The 17415-nt window shown below is 50.4% G+C and overlaps 7 protein-coding genes across 7 annotated transcripts; 4 read left to right on the top strand and 3 right to left on the bottom strand.

Annotated features, from left to right (window-relative positions):
- Positions 1-2954: 2954 nt before the first annotated feature.
- On the top strand, positions 2955-4064 carry MYCFIDRAFT_169680 (uncharacterized protein; the record flags this gene model as incomplete). Its single annotated transcript, XM_007923018.1, has 7 exons — positions 2955-3033; positions 3068-3093; positions 3130-3186; positions 3219-3282; positions 3316-3342; positions 3389-3465; positions 3492-4064. 7 exons carry the CDS (start codon positions 2955-2957, stop codon positions 4062-4064), a joined length of 903 nt encoding a protein of 300 aa, XP_007921209.1.
- Positions 4065-4261: 197 nt separating this feature from the next.
- MYCFIDRAFT_75783 (uncharacterized protein) lies at positions 4262-5252 on the bottom strand (the record flags this gene model as incomplete). The annotated part of the gene is made up of 2 exons (XM_007922216.1): positions 4262-4617; positions 4742-5252. 2 exons carry the CDS (start codon positions 5250-5252, stop codon positions 4262-4264), a joined length of 867 nt encoding a protein of 288 aa, XP_007920407.1.
- Positions 5253-5607: 355 nt separating this feature from the next.
- MYCFIDRAFT_192236 (uncharacterized protein) lies at positions 5608-5997 on the top strand (the record flags this gene model as incomplete). Its single annotated transcript, XM_007923017.1, has 1 exon — positions 5608-5997. One exon carries the CDS (start codon positions 5608-5610, stop codon positions 5995-5997), a length of 390 nt encoding a protein of 129 aa, XP_007921208.1.
- Positions 5998-6917: 920 nt separating this feature from the next.
- On the top strand, positions 6918-8001 carry MYCFIDRAFT_209660 (uncharacterized protein). Its single transcript, XM_007923016.1, has 4 exons — positions 6918-7011; positions 7270-7413; positions 7468-7697; positions 7750-8001. The coding sequence occupies exons 1-4, from the start codon at positions 6961-6963 to the stop codon at positions 7808-7810; spliced, it is 486 nt and encodes a 161-aa protein (XP_007921207.1). The 5' UTR covers positions 6918-6960; the 3' UTR covers positions 7811-8001.
- Positions 8002-8250: 249 nt separating this feature from the next.
- On the bottom strand, positions 8251-8565 carry MYCFIDRAFT_169676 (uncharacterized protein; the record flags this gene model as incomplete). The annotated part of the gene is made up of 4 exons (XM_007923015.1): positions 8251-8267; positions 8317-8335; positions 8368-8490; positions 8524-8565. The coding sequence occupies 4 exons, from the start codon at positions 8563-8565 to the stop codon at positions 8251-8253; spliced, it is 201 nt and encodes a 66-aa protein (XP_007921206.1).
- A 22-nt stretch (positions 8566-8587) lies between these two features.
- On the top strand, positions 8588-12355 carry MYCFIDRAFT_55006 (ABC transporter, ABC-F family, EF3 type; the record flags this gene model as incomplete). The annotated part of the gene is made up of 2 exons (XM_007921931.1): positions 8588-11454; positions 11510-12355. The coding sequence occupies 2 exons, from the start codon at positions 8588-8590 to the stop codon at positions 11994-11996; spliced, it is 3354 nt and encodes a 1117-aa protein (XP_007920122.1). The 3' UTR covers positions 11997-12355.
- On the bottom strand, positions 12355-14233 carry MYCFIDRAFT_55003 (uncharacterized protein; the record flags this gene model as incomplete). The annotated part of the gene is made up of 5 exons (XM_007921930.1): positions 12355-12635; positions 12694-13102; positions 13150-13626; positions 13782-14055; positions 14104-14233. The coding sequence occupies 5 exons, from the start codon at positions 14231-14233 to the stop codon at positions 12441-12443; spliced, it is 1485 nt and encodes a 494-aa protein (XP_007920121.1). The 3' UTR covers positions 12355-12440.
- Between the last annotated feature and the right edge of the window lie 3182 nt (positions 14234-17415).

Below are 17415 nucleotides of genomic sequence, written 5' to 3'. Positions count from 1 at the left end.
GTCAAAAAGATCAGATCCCAAACTCTGAAGCTCCGCAAAATGGGGCGTAATCTACAATGCATCACCGGAACGATCGACATGATATCCGACGTGGGTGGGAGACACTGTGGAAGACAGCGTACCAGGCTCTCGGGCGTGATGACCTGCAAAGTGCGCATGGCCTAGCCTCATGGCGTGATCCAGAATACCAGCTGACTTCTGGCCTGGGCCCGGTAAGGATCGAGAGACGACGGCATGACAAGCGAGCGTGCATGCCCGGCAGGACTCGGCGCGAGCGAGAACTGCTCCGAACCGATGACTTCCAACAAGATCATAGGATTGGAAGGATTTTGACCGCAAGCCTTCTGCGAATACAACACAACTTCGTTTTGTCATAATTGCATCATTTCGATTTCCGATGGTCAGACCAAATGACTTGTGGGGCCAGAGACATGAATAGCAACAGCTTGCAGCTGCAGCGAGCTATTCTAGAGCTCACAACGCGCCTGTGGAGGCTTGTAGCTTGAAGTTCTTGCTAACGAATGACATTGTTGTCGTTGGGTAGTGCACAAGATTCGTTGTCCTCAAGCGAAAGTGTCGCACCGGCCGACAAGCAGCGCGGATTTTCTATTGCTCACGATCTTCCGATGGCAGAACCGTAACGAAATGGAATCGACAATCGAGTATCTACTGCTTCATAGAAAGATCTTGGGCTGTGTTGTTCGACATCAATCTCACAACAGACAGCGAGGAAGGTTAAGAGAGAGAGAGAGAAAGCGGTTCTGCCCATTTTTTTGACGATCCATCTACATTAAGGATGCCTTCATTCTAATCCTCAAACCCAAAATTTACCAACGATCATGGGTATCTCCTGGTATAACGCATAGCATTGCTGATGAGAGAGCGCGAATATGCTGAATCGAACGATATTGACGCGCTCAAGCTCGCACGTACCGTAGAATCTCTGCACCTCTTTCTTCTTCTTCCTTCGTGAATTGTCTCTACTTCCCAGAGCTACCATCGACAAGCATCAAGTGATCGCCGCAGCGCTCTATGACACGCGCCTTCAACAGCCATGTTTCCGTCTCCTGATCTCGCCTCCAAGATGTCGGCGTGGTAGGTTCTCGTAGGTCCCTTTTCGTATGCTCCATGTGTCGCCCGATATGCTCCATTCTCTCTTCCCAGCTGCCGGGGCCATGGAAGTGCTGATCGCAGAAAATACAGCAGCTGCCAACTGGAGCGTCACGTAAATGTCGATAGCACCTGTTGGCTTCATCGTTGAGGTCGTGCTCATCGGAGACGTCGCAACGTGCCTTTTTCTTCGAAGGAGAAGTTCTATGCATGCGTCGCACGTGTTGGACGAAAAGATCCTTTCGGTTGAAGTCGTTTGGCTTGCGATCTCTTTGTGCGCATTGATTACATCTCCAGAAGCCAAGTCGAAGGTGTTGGGTCTGTACATGGCGCTTCCACTCATTTTTCGCGCTGAAGGTAGACGTGCAGCCGTATATGACAAGAGGGCATGGAAAGGATCGCCTAACGTCCGCTTCTGCCGACATGTCGTCGCTATGCTCGTCTTTGATATATTGATATGAAGCTGCTCGTTTGGATGTAGGATGTTGCTTGCGAACCCGACCAGATGCAACGCCCACCGATGGAGCACGCCTCCGACGGATGACGGGCTCTTCTGAGCTGTTGCTCGGAAGTGAAACGGAAGGTTGGTCCGAACTTGGAGTGCTGTAATACGTTCTTTCCTGCTCGGAGGGCAGCGGTTGACATCTGTCCTCTGGTCGTGCTTGATATCCTTCCTCCGGTTGTGCCTGGTATCCTTCTTGAGCGTAGGTGCCGTAGCCATAGGAAGTGCAGAACGGAGTTGTCTCGAAGCTGAAGCTCTCGTCCTGATTATCGGCAGTGTTCTGGATCTCAGGCAGAGCCACGCAAGATGTGTGGGCGTGCGAGTCGTGGCATTCTAGAAAGCTCACATCACCAGAGGTATAGCTGATACAGCTTAAAGTGTTGCTATCATCCTCCGATGGAGGTATCCCAAGACCCATTACTTCTGCCGAAAGAGGGTACGGGCTTCGATGACGACTGGTGGACTTATAGCCGGTATCAAACGACTCCGAAGTGTCACCAGTGCTAGCAGGGGAGCTGTGACATCGCCACACATCGATCCCTTCGGACAGTATATTGGATATTGGTCCAGGAGATGGATGTCCTAGTCGACCGTCGCTGACGTTGGACCAGAACCGTTCATCTTCGTTGAGATATCGACGCATTGTCAATGCAGGTGGACATCTTGCGATCGAGGGCGATGATGATAGGCGTCCTCGATCTCCGAATCCATCTTGAATGTCGATAGAGCAGAAGCTATCGTTGCGGCATAAGCCGTTCCATGGATCTTGGAAAGCCGTATGGGAAAGTTGATTGAATGTCATGGCGATAGTGATCGTATGCTGCGCGTACGATACGAAGCCCGCGTCGGCTGGCTGGTTCAAATCAAGGACGAAAAGTGTCGAAAGTGTCCAGTTGGGCTCGACGATGATCAATGTATGCTGCAAGGAAATTGAAAACGATCCCAGCCCTTCGATTGTTCGGGAGTATTGCTTTGTTGGGAGGTGATGGTCTCGATGCAGTATAGCACTTATGAACGACCTGCTATACACACTCAAGAGAGGGTATTGCAGAGGCCGCTGCGGCTGACTGGCGAGTATGTGCATGCGCGGTCGCGATCGCAGCCGTCCAAAGAGGCGAAGCTCCAAGATCAGGCACAGGGACGAGAAGACTAAACGTTATTGCTATGCTATCGAAGTAGCTGCTGCTGCACTGCCCACTGCGGAAAGCTTTCTTATGATGTGTGTCAGCCATTGCAGCATCGCTCTCGGAGTGGATCTCAAGACAGAAGCGCATAAGTACCCCTCCAGCAAAAGCCATCGCGCGGTGCAGCCAGCAGGTTCGTCCGGTGAAGCGTGGAGCAAATGAGAGCTATTCTAGCCCTTCGAAGTGTGCGAGCTCCAGCAGGGATATGCGCCAGTCTCATGAAGGGCGCTCAAAAGAGTGCACTTAAGGCGGCACGTACTGTAATTTAGAGCCTGGAATATCGGTGCCTTCACGCTCGTTTGCAGGGCGCAACGCCACCTGCATGCAAATTAGGGCAGTTTGCCTTCTCGTGCCGTGTGTTTGCCTTCACCTCCTTCAGGTGCGCCGCATGTGAACCCGCTTTTCCGTGTGCGCACGTGCAGCGAGACCAACGCTCCAATATTCTGTGGGATGCGAACACATTCCGAGACATGACCACTCGTCACGGTGAATGCTCGCGCAAATTTGTCTGCATTGCAGTGAGCGAAGAGAGGTTCTGGACGGGCCGTTGCCGCCTATACTGTATTCTATCTCATGGTCGCACAGACTATAGCTTTGATCACACGAATTGACTTCAGCCACCGGCCACTCCCACTCCGAGCACCTTCATGGCTTGACAAACACCTCACTGTACGCACTCAAGCACCATCATCAAGCGTCCCGGATCCTTCTACTTTCCGACTCTGGTTGGGTATGGACTCTTCCCCGTTACGCTTGCAGTGCTGGCAGCTCTAAGCAAAGATAGCAGCCCTGCTTGGGCATTCATTCTTGTCGTCTTCTTGTGTGGACTTACGACTGGGGCTACTCAGAATTACGATTTGGCACATCTCCTTCACATTACACCGAAAGAGACGCACTACGTCGCGACGGCTCTTCTGGCAACCTTCAGAGGATTTGCAGGCTCTTTCGGCGCAGCCATTGGAGGTGGTCTCTTTCCCCGAACGCTCGACGGTTCCCTCAAAGGCCGCTTCGCTGACCAGGGCATGGAACGTGCCGCACTCATCAGAAGACTACTTGGGTCTCCAGCTTTGGTGGAGCAGCTCGATGGCGTGGAGAAGCAGATCGCAGTCGCTGGCTACCAGGATGCTCTCAAGCTGTTGTGGTTAAGCATGGCGTTGATCGCCGTTGCCATGCTCTTTGTCCAAGCCGGTGTGGGCCCAAAATGGGATGCTGAAAAGCACAGGCTCGAAGGAGAGAGGCAGAGCCTCCTCAACGAAGCTCAGCGATAATGAGCACAAACAGAGCCGTTTGGCAAGAGCAACTTATAGAACGAGTAAACGTAGAACGCTAGTGAAAAGAGACTTCGTCCTGACATGTTTTGGACCGATATTTCTCCCAGGATGGTAAGCCGCACAGTAGTCCAGCCTATGCGAGTGCCACAGCAAGGCACCTTTCCCACTCTTTCAAGCTCCGCAAGGACCGAAAATCACGAGTGCGACTTGCGCAAACGCCCACGCCATTCGACGAAGCGTCCAACGTCTTTCGCAATCTCTCCAGGCATAGCGATCTTCTGAATGAATAGCGGCAGTATGCCTTTCGCATCGCTTGCTGTGCCCATCTGCCATTTCACATGGGTACCATTCTCTTCCAGTGAGCCCCGCTCCACGCTTGCGTATACTCCGTGCACTATTTCGGTGCTAGTCTCCTTGTATTTGGCGTTGTTGGGCAGTTCCACGGGAATTTGTACATCGACAAACTCGTTCTCAATCTTGCCGGCAGCCACCACTACCGTGAAAACGCGATTCTTGAGTGGCGATGGCACCTTGTGTCGCATCTGCATCACTAGATGTCATATCTGGGTTAGCAGGAGGATCCAGAGGCAAGGGAGTTCTCATATGAGTATCTAGATCAGACCCGGAACGGTCTCGAAGCTCATGGCTCGGGTCAATACGATGGAGTGACTTACAGTACAAATCGACATCCTGCCATCGACCTGCTGTTCTGCCTTTCCCCTCGAGCAGTGCCTTATAATTCAGAAGTTCGTGAACTTCTACCAGTCCCGGCGTGTATTCCTGCTCATTCTTGGAGTGGTTTTCTCTCAGGCCATTGTCGAACTCGTCAAAGGTCGCTGTGCCTGGCTCAGCTTTGTTTTCGTGTAAGCTGGTCCTCTGAAACCATGTCTCTTCGCTCTGTGAACCTGGCGTGGTTCGTGAATATTTCGTGATCTTCACAGATGCTTTCGCAGGAGATGCATTCTTCTGCCCGGCATCCTGCCAAATCTTCTGGTCCGTGATAAAAGCATGCCCTTCGTTGAGGAGGGCTTGTACGAAGGATTGTACATCCGGGCTGGTGCTTGACTCGTGGTCTTTGAGTTGAGGATGGGAAGGCAGCTCGGTGAGCTTCAGATTGCGCATGGAGATGAGTATTTTGGGCGAGGCCTGTGCATGTGCCTGTCCGTCTGCTGAGGTCGCCGCCATAGTGGAGGAACAAGGGGGAATGATGCTGGGTGAGACAATAGGGCAAGACCTTCACTCAGGGTACATTCAATTCTCAACCCGATAGACTTACGAAGGAAGACGAAGCCACCATGGCCATCGCCGTCCCGGACAGTAGTAGTGACATCGCAGTGTGGGGAGTCGCAGCCTGGGGAGAGAAAGAGTGATGGGCAAGCTTTCGTCGTCGTTGTTCTGCCAGGCCACGCCAGGGTCTCCAGCTCTGGATGCACCGATGCAGGGTCAGGGACGAGCGGAGGCAGCACAGCTATATAGCCTCGTGGTAGCTGTTTCGACATCTAATTAAACGGACTTTCGTGGCATCATAGCCTACAACACAATGTCGAAAGTGATACAGATTCGAAACCGAGCCGACCACGATCAAATTGTGGCCGCTTCAAAGACAACACCAACCGTCATTCACGTCTCAAATTCAGCTTTGCCTGTCTGCAAAGCCTTTACCCCGAGATACGCCCAGCTAGCTCAACAACATGAGCAGGACGGCATAAAATTTGCAGAAATGGATTTCACCAGCGAGACGAGCTACATGTTCAAGTTCAGTCCGAATCAGCTTCCTGTGACAGTTTGCATTGTGCGGGAGGGATTGAACACTTCTTGGGCGAAGACGGTGATGGGTGACAACATGAGTGAGCTGGAGATGGCAATTGACTTGTTGAAGGAAGAGTCGGCGAAGGGTACAGATAGGGCGTCTCAGCCTTTGACTGCGTGAGAGCTGGCGACAATACAAGACCCATCTCAAATACATGCGCAGAGTTATGATCACTTTCGCTGCATCACTTGTCGCCAAAGGATTGGCAGTCGCCGTTGTACCTACGGGCCCAGTAGTGCTCGAGCCTGCTGCTCACGTCCTTGTGAGTACAACAGTGGTCGTGGGCTCCAAATCGAGCGTAGACCTTTCGGAGACCAGACGACGAGCTTCGAGCGGACGTCCTCCGAAACAACATGGTGGTGTCACGTTTGAATTCCCGTAGTGTTTCGTGCCTTGAAAGAATGTTAGAGGTGTCTTCCACATGAAATGTTGAACACCGTGACAGCTGATTCCCAGATGAAGGATTCGAAGGATTGATCTTAGGTGTGCAATCCCAGCACAGGATAGATGAAGTCAAGCTGCGGGTCCTTGTTAGAGATGCGCCGAGCATTGGAGGCATTCGCATCTGAACAACGCGATCTCGCAAGTGACCAATATGCAAATGCGAGTAGCTGATGGCTTTTCCAACTTCCGCGAGTCGGGCGGTGGAGCGGCGGATAGCAAAGTCATTGAGCGCCCAGACCAGAGCTACAAAGTTCTTGACCATACACGACCACAACGAAGATGCACCAATGTAGTCAAAGCGAAAGTCCAAAAGGAGTGATGTCTGGTCGAATATCGCAGATCCTCTGTTGCGTCAACAATGATGTTCTGGCGCTGGCTCGTTCAGGGCGTCCTCGCAGTGCAGGAAGGTTTTGACTGCGTGCGAGTCCACTAGGACATCCAGAACCAATTGGGATCACGTTATGAGTCCAGTCTTTCTTGGGAGATGGTGAGAGAGTGTGGGGAGGTGAGAGAGGCTCGCGGCTCTGCGGCTCCGGCCGCAAATCTTGGCGCACCTTTAGCCCTGGCTCATTTCGTCCACGACGCTTAACGATACCGCTTTGCCAGCACGCATCAAACACCCAACGAGCCGTCGCCAACATGAGAACCTACGACGACACCTTCAGTGGTCAGAAGATCTATCCGGGCAAGGTACGATAAGAATCATTCGCCACCGCCATCGCAGTGCATGCGCGTGCACAAACACCCCAAATGAGGCAGATATGCTGCCAGAAAGAGGAGGAGCCGTAGACACGAGAATGACTGCTGCGCAATGCACAGTCTGATGCCGTGTGGCATACGAGATGGGAGTCTCGTGGATATAGGCATTTGTGCCGCCCTACCGTCTACACAAAACCCGAGGTGTTTTATCGCTTGTGAGGATCCGGGCTGACGGTAGTTCTACAACAGGGCAAGCTCTTCGTCCGCTCAGACAGCAAGATCTTCCGTTTCCAGAACGGTAAGAGTGAGTCGCTCTTCCTGCAGCGCAAGAACCCACGTCGCATCGCATGGACTGTTCTGTGCAGAAGACAGCGCCGCAAGGGTATCTCTGAGGTATGATCTGTCCAGAGCGAGGATCATGAGCTGCATTATTGACTCTTGTCGAAGGAGCAAGCCAAGACCCGCCGCCGCAAGCAGGTCAAGGCTCAGCGTGCCGTCGTTGGTGCTTCCCTCGATGTCATCAAGGAGCGCCGTTCGATGAGGCCCGAGGCCCGCTCTGCTGCTCGCAAGCAGGCCATTGAGGAGGGCAAGAAGAAGCGTGCCGCTACCCAGAGCGAGAAGAAGGCCGAGAAGGCTAAGACTGCCGCGAAGACTGCTGCTGGCGCCACCACTGGCCGGTAAGTTTATCACACTATTACCCTTTCAACGCAAGTCTAACGAATCTTGCAGCAACGTCAGCAAGCAGGGCGCTAAGGGTTCCGCACCAAAGGTCAAGGCCACTACCCGCTAATTTTCTGCGAGCTTGACACTTTTATGGGCACTCGGGATGAGGTACGGGAGTGCGAGGCCCTCGTGTGCTACACCAGATAGTGGCAGATGACGGGGCTGGATTTCTAGGCATGAGACAAATCCATCAACGAAGCTTCCAAAGATACCCAGTTATTACCTTTTCATGAATGGCTTTCGTATTGTGGACAAGTGCACTCATAGCATCGTGATTTCTTTCGTTGAGCACGTGAATTGGTATATGCCTCATGAGACTCACGCCCGGTCTTTGCTGACTGCACAAAGTGATTGCTCAGAGAGACACGCATGATCATACTTCCGGCATGTCTATTCTGGCCCTTGCCATGTCATTTATATTCCTTCCACCTGCCGTAATCCATAACCATCCACTTGCTTATTCATCCCTCGGCCCGTGCGCGTATCTTATCGTGTTAGTGGCCCAAATCAGGAGGGCTGGGTAACTTTTTTTCAGTTCCGTTGCGAGTCTAGTAGTAGGTCCTTTGTCCTCACACTCGTCGCGCAGACAAATCTCCACTCTTTTCCCTTTTGTATTACTATCACGGCCGCAGCTGAGCCAGGATAGCACACAGCTGCAAAAAAGTCGGAATCCGGGCTGAGTTGCGTCGCGAGAAGCCGCACTCTCAGCTGCTCGGAACTCGCCCCAAAATCTGTGATCGAGGTCTTCTAGACGAAATTGCAGAATCACCCTCTTCCCACTCGCGAGAGCAGGCGAAAGTCACACAGGCGCAGTCGAGGCATGCCTCACCCCGAATCGCCGCCCATGCCGCCCACGATGGTGGCCAGCAAGAGCGCGGCGCCGTCTCCTGATGACGTTGCGCAAATCACCAACACTATATACACCTCCAAGACTTCACAGGAGTCGCTGGACGCCGCTTACACCCTGACAGATCTGCTGCTGAATAGCGTCGGCTTCCGCGGTCTTACCGCATACAATGTTCTCCCGGAGATCGTAAAAGCGAGCACCACCAAGAAAGATGCGGCCAAGAGGGAGGGCGCCATGTTTGCGCTGGGCGCAATTTTCGAGCGCTTCCCGCCCAAGTCAAGATTGAGCGAAGTCATATTTCTGGTCAAAGAGACCGCACTCGTCGGCTGTGCGCTAGACTCCCTGGCAGACCGACAGTCGAGCATCAAAGAAGGTGCGCGCTATGCTCTGGATGCGCTGTACGGACACCTCGGTGCGGAGGCAAAAGTCTTCGCGCTTCTCCCACTGCTACAGCAATATCTACGCAAGAATGCTGGCAAATGGCAAGGTGCGGTTGGCGCATTCGAATTAATGGGACGCATGGCCGATGACGCCAAAATGGGCATGGAGAGCAGAGAGATCGAGCAGAGCAAAGATGTGATTCGAGAAGCCATGGGCAAGAAGCTGCAAGAACTCATCCCTGTCGTGGAGAACGGCATGCACGACCTCAAGGCTGAGGTCCAAAAACAGGCACTCAAGACCATGAACAGCTTAACGACACTTTTGCAGAACGACGATGTGGCTCCACGGATACCTCTGCTCGTCAAGAGTATGGAAGATCCAGATAAGCATGCGTTGCAGAAGGCGGTGCATGCGCTCAGCCAGACCACCTTCGTGACTGTCGTTACCTCCCCTGTACTGGCACTGCTCACGCCGATTCTCGAACGTGTGCTGAATGACCCTACGACATCGAATGAAGTTTCACGACAGACGGCCGTCGTAGTGGAGAATCTGACCAAGCTGGTGCACGATCCTGTCGAAGCGCGAGCGTTTCTGCCAAAATTGAAGCCTGGAATCCAGGCTATCAGAGATCGTGCTTCCCTACCAGAAGTTCGAGAAATTGGCGGCAGAGCATACAATACCATGATCAAAGCAATGGGCGAAATTCAGAACGGAGATTCGAGCGCGCGCACAGTAGTCGAGCGAGTCAAGTCCGAGGACGTGCAGCTAGTGCTGGACAAGGAGATCAAGCAGAACGGGGGTCTACTCAACTATTCTGGTGACTCGGACGTTTGGGCGGTCACCAAGCCATTTATCGGTGAGATTATTGCTGAAGATGTGAATCAGCGCATGCTCGACCGACTGGTTGGCAATATTGCTCCATATCTCCAGCCTATGATGGACGATGGCAAAGCTGAGATCGTTGCTCAAAATGTGTGGAAGTTCTACGTAGCAGAGGACGAGCGGAAGTTCGGCGAGCCGGTCAAGGAGGATGATGGCGAGATAGAGATTGTCAACGCCACCTTCTCACTGGGTTACGGCGGAATGCTCTTGCTGTCACAGACAAACATGCGCCTTCTTAAAGGTCACCGCTACGGACTCTGCGGCCGTAATGGTGCCGGCAAGTCTACTCTCATGCGATCCATGGCCAACGAGAAGCTTGATGGCTTTCCACCTCAGAGCGTGCTTAGAAATTGCTTTGTCGAGCACAACCAGGGTGAAGATGCTGAAATCACCATTCTGGAATACTGCATGAAGGACGAGGCCATCAAAGGAGAAGGCAAAGAGCGTATCGAGAATGTTTTGGAAGAAGTTGGTTTCACCAAAGGACCCGGTGGTCGTCAGCAACAGAAGGTCGGCAGTCTTTCTGGAGGATGGAAGATGAAGCTGGCGCTGGCCAGAGCCATGTTGATGCGTGCAGAAGTTTTCCTTCTCGATGAACCCACCAACCACTTGGACGTGGGCAACGTGAAATGGCTCCAGGACTACCTCAAGTCGCACACTGATATCACCTCGCTGATTGTGTCTCACGATTCTGGGTTCCTGGATGAGGTCTGCACGGACATCTACAACTATGAGAACAAAAAGCTGGTGCACTACAAGGGCAATCTCGCTGACTTGGTGAAAGTTCGACCGGAGGCTAAGAGTTACTACACTTTGACCGATTCCCAGGTCCAATTCAAGTTCCCGCCTCCTGGTATCCTCACTGGTATCAAATCCAACACTCGCTCCATCCTTCGGATGACCGATTGTTCGTTCACCTATCCCGGAGCTCCAAAGCCCAGCTTGCAGAACGTCACCGCTCAGCTCACTCTGAGCAGCAGAGTGGCCATCATTGGCCCGAACGGAGCAGGAAAATCCACACTCATCAAGGTTCTGACTGGCGAAGTCATTCCACAATCTGGTCGTGTTGAAAAGCATCCCAACTTGCGTATTGGATATATCAAGCAGCACGCTCTCGAGCACGTTGAGATGCATCTTGAGAAGACACCGAATCAGTACCTCCAATGGCGCTATGCTAACGGCGACGACCGAGAAGTGTTAATGAAGCAGACCCGAGTCCTTACTGACGAGGACAAAGCGCAGATGGACAAGTGGATTGACCTAGGCGATGGCAAGGCTGCCCGGCAGATGGAGGCGTTGATCGGACGACAGAAGTACAAGAAGTCATTCCAGTACGAGGTCAAGTGGAAGAACCTGCTGCCAAAATACAACAGCATGGTGTCGCGCGAAACGCTTATGGATTGGGGCTTTCAAAAGCTCATACAAGAGTTTGACGATCACGAGGCCAGCAGAGAAGGTCTTGGCTTCCGGCACCTGGAGCCAAAGGTGATCTCAAAGCACTTCGAGGATGTTGGTCTAGATCCAGAAATCGCCAACCACAATGAGATTTCAGGCCTCTCCGGAGGTCAGAAAGTCAAGGTTGTTTTGGCTGGTGCTATGTGGTGAGTTCTTAATGATGCTTCAGGGAAAAGTCGTTCATACTGACATGAAGACCAGGAATAACCCTCACTTGCTTGTGCTCGACGAGCCTACTAACTTCTTGGATCGCGACTCTCTCGGTGGTCTCGCGGTCGCAATTCGAGACTACAAGGGCGGTGTCGTCATGATCTCCCACAATGAGGAATTTGTCGGCGCCCTTTGCCCTGAGCAGTGGCATGTCAACGATGGCCGCCTCACCCAAAAAGGCTATCTAGCTGTCAGCATGGATCGTTTCGATGACTCCCGACCTGGCTCGTCGCTCGCATCGTCTGCCGCATCTCCATCCGCTCTCTCGTCAGCAGCCCCTTCGACTGAAGGAACTCCTGCTGGCTCTGCCGTACAGTCCGAGGACGATAGCCCCATGAAGTTCAAGGCGGCAAAGAAGAAGAAAATTACTAAGAAGCAGCTCAAAGAGAGAGAAGTGAGGAGACGTCTGCGCCACATTGAATGGCTCAATTCGCCAAAAGGTACACCACACCCACCTGATACGGATGATGAGGCTTAAGGATCCATCCTGCTAAGCTACGAGCGTGAAATGCATCATGACCGTGGTTTTGTTTTCCTGCATAGCGCTCGGCGTTTGAGTATGGTGGCATGTGGAGGCGTAAATGGGACGCGATATGCCTTGCGTGGCTAAGGCCTTGAAGTTGGCACGTTTGCACATTGTGCTCGTTGGTCAGGAGTTGTCATGTAGAGGCGTTAGAAGAAGAGCAAGACCAGAAAGGTCAAGATAAAATGATAAAGAGATAAAAGTAATGCAATCAAGCAAATGAGAACTTGATGCGCGCCATGTGGATCATTCGTTGGAATTGGGTCGAGGTTAAGGGTTCTATGGCGCCGAACAAGATGATCTCGATGCTCTTGTGGTAGGGTGGCAGCAGCCCCTATGCTGATGTTTGTCGTTCAATGGCCTTTCTCGACATCTGAACTATTGGCATGGGAGAGAATATCAAGGTCGTGTTGTTCTCTTGGAAATGCGTACTTCTAGCCCTTCATGAACCACGAAGAACGTTGAGTGATACTTCAGCTCCTCCTGCGGTCGCAACAGCTGGAAGTCATAGTCACGGAACAGCAAAGGGAGTGTCTTGTTCATCTCCAGCAGGGCAAGATTCTTGCCAATGCAAAGATGCGCGCCGCCGCCGAACTGGTGCCGATGGTGAGCAGAGCATCACAAGTCACGCCCATGTCGCAGAGTGCCTTACCTGGAACATATAGCGCTGCATCATCTTCGCGTCGCCATCCAGCCATCTCTCAGGACGAAACGACTTGGAGTCGATTCCGAAAATGTCTTCGTCGCGATGGAGCACCCATGCATTCAGAGCCACCCTGGTGCCTCCGGGAAGCTTGTGGCCATCGATTTCAGCACCTTCGGCGGGGATCAGCCGTGTGATGTCAAGACCAACCGCCGGGCGGAGGCGCATCGCCTCGTTGAGACAGGCTTGAAAGTATGGCAGCGCTTGTGCTTCGTTCCACTGCGGCATTTCCGAGAGTCTTCCCGACGCCGTGGCTTCATCGAGCTCTTTCTGCAGCTTGGCATATATCCGTGGATCGCGCAGGACACAGTGGGTGAAACTCTGCATGGTAGATGCGGTGGAGTCGGACCCAGCAAATCTGATCAAGTCAGTATGCTTCAGTCTTCGCTCTTGCGTCTTGCTTACATGGCGCCGTGGGCGACAGCGAACACATCGCCCTCCTTGAAGACGTCCGGCGCCTTCTCGTGAGCAGCAAAGAGTTGCGACAGCAAGTCCTTTCGACCCAGCTCTTTGCTTCCGAGCTTTTTCCGCTGATCCATCTCTTGCAATGCCATCCGCGTGATCAAGAAGTTGGCAGTGTTCAAGGATGGTATCAGCTTCCACAGCGGATTGCGCCTGAATGCAAAGTCCCATTCGGGAATTTGACCTATGATCCCGTCATACCACTGCATGTCATCGATCGTCTTGATCGCCTTTTCGAGATCGTATCCGGACTCAAGGAACCCAAACTTCCGAGAGAAAGCAATCTCACCAAGAACGTCGAAGGCGAAATAGTGAAGCCAATTTCCAAAATTGCAGTACTGATCCTTGGAAGCGCACATCGCATCCAGCTTCTTCGCGAATAGACGTTCAGTGTCTTCGATATAGTGGGCCATTGTATGCCTAAAAGCGAAGGGTACGAGGATCAGCATGGGTCTCAAAAAGAAAGCTGGTCGGCCCCAAAAGCAAAGGCTGACACCAGCCTACTGTGTCGTAGACGGCGGCTCCAGATGTTGCCACTGGGCGGCGGCATGTCTTACACCATTTGATATACTTACATAGTGGCCATGCTGTAAGGATTGGCAGCATAGCGTTTCTTTGCCGCGTGGACCGCCTCACGAGTTTCGGTGAAAATGTCTGGATTCTCGGGTGGCGGGAAGACACCATAGAAATCGGTCTTATGAAAACCCTTCCCAGCGGAGAGGACCTCTTTGGCTACAAGGGGCGATGCGAAAGAGAGCTCATTTGGAGCGATGCGCACCACGGGTCCATATTTCTCATGGACTTTGATGTGGTCGATTTCCGTGTGTCCAGACCAAACGCTCCATACTGCTTCTGATCAGCATCTCGAAGAGGCTCATAAGACAGCGAGTTAGCCACCTTTCCAGGCCCTGCTGCCGGAAGCAAGTATAGGACCAGGGTAATGCCTCAGTGAAGAGGCGTATCGATAGTAAAGGAAACGCACAAGCAAAATGGTAGGTATTAACAGAAGCCAATATGTCTTCAGCATTTGATAAGCTATTAGGACGATACTGTCGCGGCTGTCGATTTCGAGAGCAGCCATGGTTGAAATGGCTTGTTGGAGGGAGTTGAAGTCCGGGAGGAGGAGGGTCTTTCTAGTTTGACGGATGCACCCAACATGATATCAGTCCAGCGCATTATTGAGCTCATATAGGGAGGGACCTGGAGTGGAGGCATGGCTGTGGGCATGCTTTGCAACGGCAGATGAGCTCGTCGCAATGCCGGGGTGAAAGGAAAGGATGGGAGGTATAAGGATGGTCAAGGATACCGGCTACATGGTCCAAGGGAGTCGCAAAGGAGCTGCAAACGCGAGCCATGCGCGTTTGTATGAGCCCTATCAACTGGTGGGTGAATACAGTTTCACAGGCCACAACAATGACGAGGGGCACCAGCGTCGCAAAGCGTCGGCTCCGTTGGCTTTCACGGCGCCGAATGACTTTGAACGCCCTCTGCTTTCCTGTAATCAATAAACCCATCTCATCAGATGCCTTCTTTCGGCTCCGCTCGTCTCTCTGACTCTGCCTGCCATGTTCGATGAGTGTCAGGGACTCAGGGCCCTGAAGAAGGTTAATTTGACGCAAAAACAGAACCGAATGTTGTATAATAATAATAATCGCACTTCTTTCGCGCTGTTCTGGGGTTTCCGCAGGCGGGTTCCGAAATGGAAGCCACCCAGGGGCCACGCCTGCTTACCATCATACCACTAGGGCTTATATAGCTCGAAGAGCTATACGAGAAGCCTAAGGCGACGAGTAGCTAAAGTCTTATCTAGACGCCTATAGTAGGCCTAATCTAAAACGCGTATAGTAAGTTATATCTAAAACGCTAATACTAAAAAGTAATATTAATCCGGAACGCGTTATAGATATTAGAAAGCACTATTTAGAAACGCTTATAGCGAGCACTATTAGGAACGCTTATAGCAAGATAGTCTGAAATATCTATAGTAACTACTTCCGGAATATGCCTATAGTAATTACTATCCGGAATACCTATAGCGAGTACTATTCGAAATATCTATAGTAAGTAGTTCTTTCCGAGTTAGAACGCTTATAGTAAGTACTACCTATAAGGCGTATAGTAAGTACTACCTATAAGGCGGATACTAAGTCTAATCTAAAACGCCTATAGTAATTTTAATCTAAAACACTTATAGGGATTCTTATTTAGAACGCTTATAATACTAAGTACTATTCGGAACGCGTATAGTAAGTCTAATCCGGAGCGCTAATAGTTAGTACTACTATCTATAACGCCTATACTAAGTTTTATTTAGAACGCGCTATATAGTAATTCTAATCCGAAACGCTTATACTAAGTCTTATCCGGAACGCGTAGAGTAAGTACTATCCGGAACGCGTATAGTAGGTCTAATTCGGAACGGTAATAGTAAGTACTATTACGAACGCTTATAGTAAGTAGTACTTTCTAAAATACCTATAGTAAGTACTATTTAGAATACTTATAGCAAGTTATATCCGAAACGCTTATAGTAAATACTACTAAAAACGCCTATAGCGAGTAGTAATATTCGAAACGCCTATAGCGGTAACTATCTAAGATATCTATAGCGAGTAGTACTATCCGGAACGCGTAGAACAAGCCTTATTTTAAACGCTTAGTATAGTTCGTTCTATATAAACCGGAACGCGTATAGCAAGTCTAATCCGAAACGATTATAGGTATTCGAACTGCTTATAGCGAGCGCTAAGTACCCTATATAACGCCTACTACGAGTACCTTATAAAACGCCTATAGCGAGTACTCTATAGAATACCTATAGCGAGTAGTACTATCCGGAACGCGTAGGATAAGCCTTATTTTAAACGCTTAGTATAGTTAGTCCTATATAGGCCGGAACGCGTATAGCAAGTCTAATTTAAAACGCTTATAGAAAGTCTTATCCGGAATATATATAGTAAGTCTAAGTCTAATCCGAAACTAAATACTTATATTAGGTACTACCCGGAAGGCCTAAAGCGAGTAGTACTATCCGGAACGCTTATAGCAAATACTATCTAAAACGCCTATAGCTAAATAGTATTCGAACTATTTGTAGCAAGTACCCTATATAACGCCTACTACGAGTGCCCTAAAAAACGCCTATAGCGAGCCGGAATGCGCCTATAGTAATTGCTATCCGGAATACCTATAGCGAGTACTATTCGAAATATCTGTAGTAAGTAGTTCTTTCCGAGTCGGAACACTTACAGCAAGTACTGCCTACAAGGCGTATAGTAAGTCTAATTTAAAACGCTTATAGCAACTTTAATCGAAAACAACTATAGGAATTCTAATTTAGAACGCTTATAATACTAAGTACTATTCGGAACGCGTATAGTAAGTCTAATCCGGAGCGCTAACAGTTAGTACTACTGTCTGTAACGCCTATACTAAGTTTTGTTTAGAACGCGCTATATAGTAACTCTAATACGGATCGCCTATACTAAGTCTTATCCGGAACGCGTATAGCAAGTACTATCCGAAACGCGTGTAGTAAGTCTAATGTAGAACGCTAATGGTAAGTACTGCTAAGAACGCCTGTAGCAAGTAGTACTTTCTAAAATACCTGTAGTAAGTACTGTTTAGAATGCTTGTTGCAAGTTGTATCTAAAACGCCTGTAGTAAATGCTACTAAAAACGCTTATAGCGAGTAGTATTATTCGAAACGCTTGTAGCGGTAACTATCCGAGATATCTATAGCGAGTAGCACTATCCGGAACGCCTATGGCAAATACTATCTAAAACGCCTGTAGGCTATAGTAAATAGCATTAGAACTACTTTTAGCGGACACCCTATATAACGCCTACTACGAGTACCTTATAAAACGCCTATAGCGAGCACTCTATAGAACACCTATAGCGAGTAGTACTATACGGAACGCGTAGGAGTCGGTAGGACAAGCCTTATTTTAAACGCTTAGTATAGTTAGTCCTATATAAACCGGAACGCGTATACTAAGTCTAATCTAAAACGCTTATAGAAAGTCTTATCCGGAATGTATAAATTAAGTCTAAGTCTAATCCGAAACTAAATACTTATATTAAGCACTATCCGGAAGGCCTATAGGCTAAGACTATAGCGAGCAGCACTATCCGGAACGCTTATAGTAAGTACTATCTAAAACGCCTATAGTTAAACAGCATTCGAACTATCTATAGCGAGTACCC

The sequence above is a fragment of the Pseudocercospora fijiensis genome (assembly GCF_000340215.1).
Source record: "Pseudocercospora fijiensis CIRAD86 unplaced genomic scaffold MYCFIscaffold_1, whole genome shotgun sequence".
Classification (NCBI taxonomy): domain Eukaryota; kingdom Fungi; phylum Ascomycota; class Dothideomycetes; order Mycosphaerellales; family Mycosphaerellaceae; genus Pseudocercospora; species Pseudocercospora fijiensis.
The sequence above is the reverse complement of the archived record's forward strand: the minus strand, read 5'-3'. Positions and strand labels throughout refer to the sequence as shown.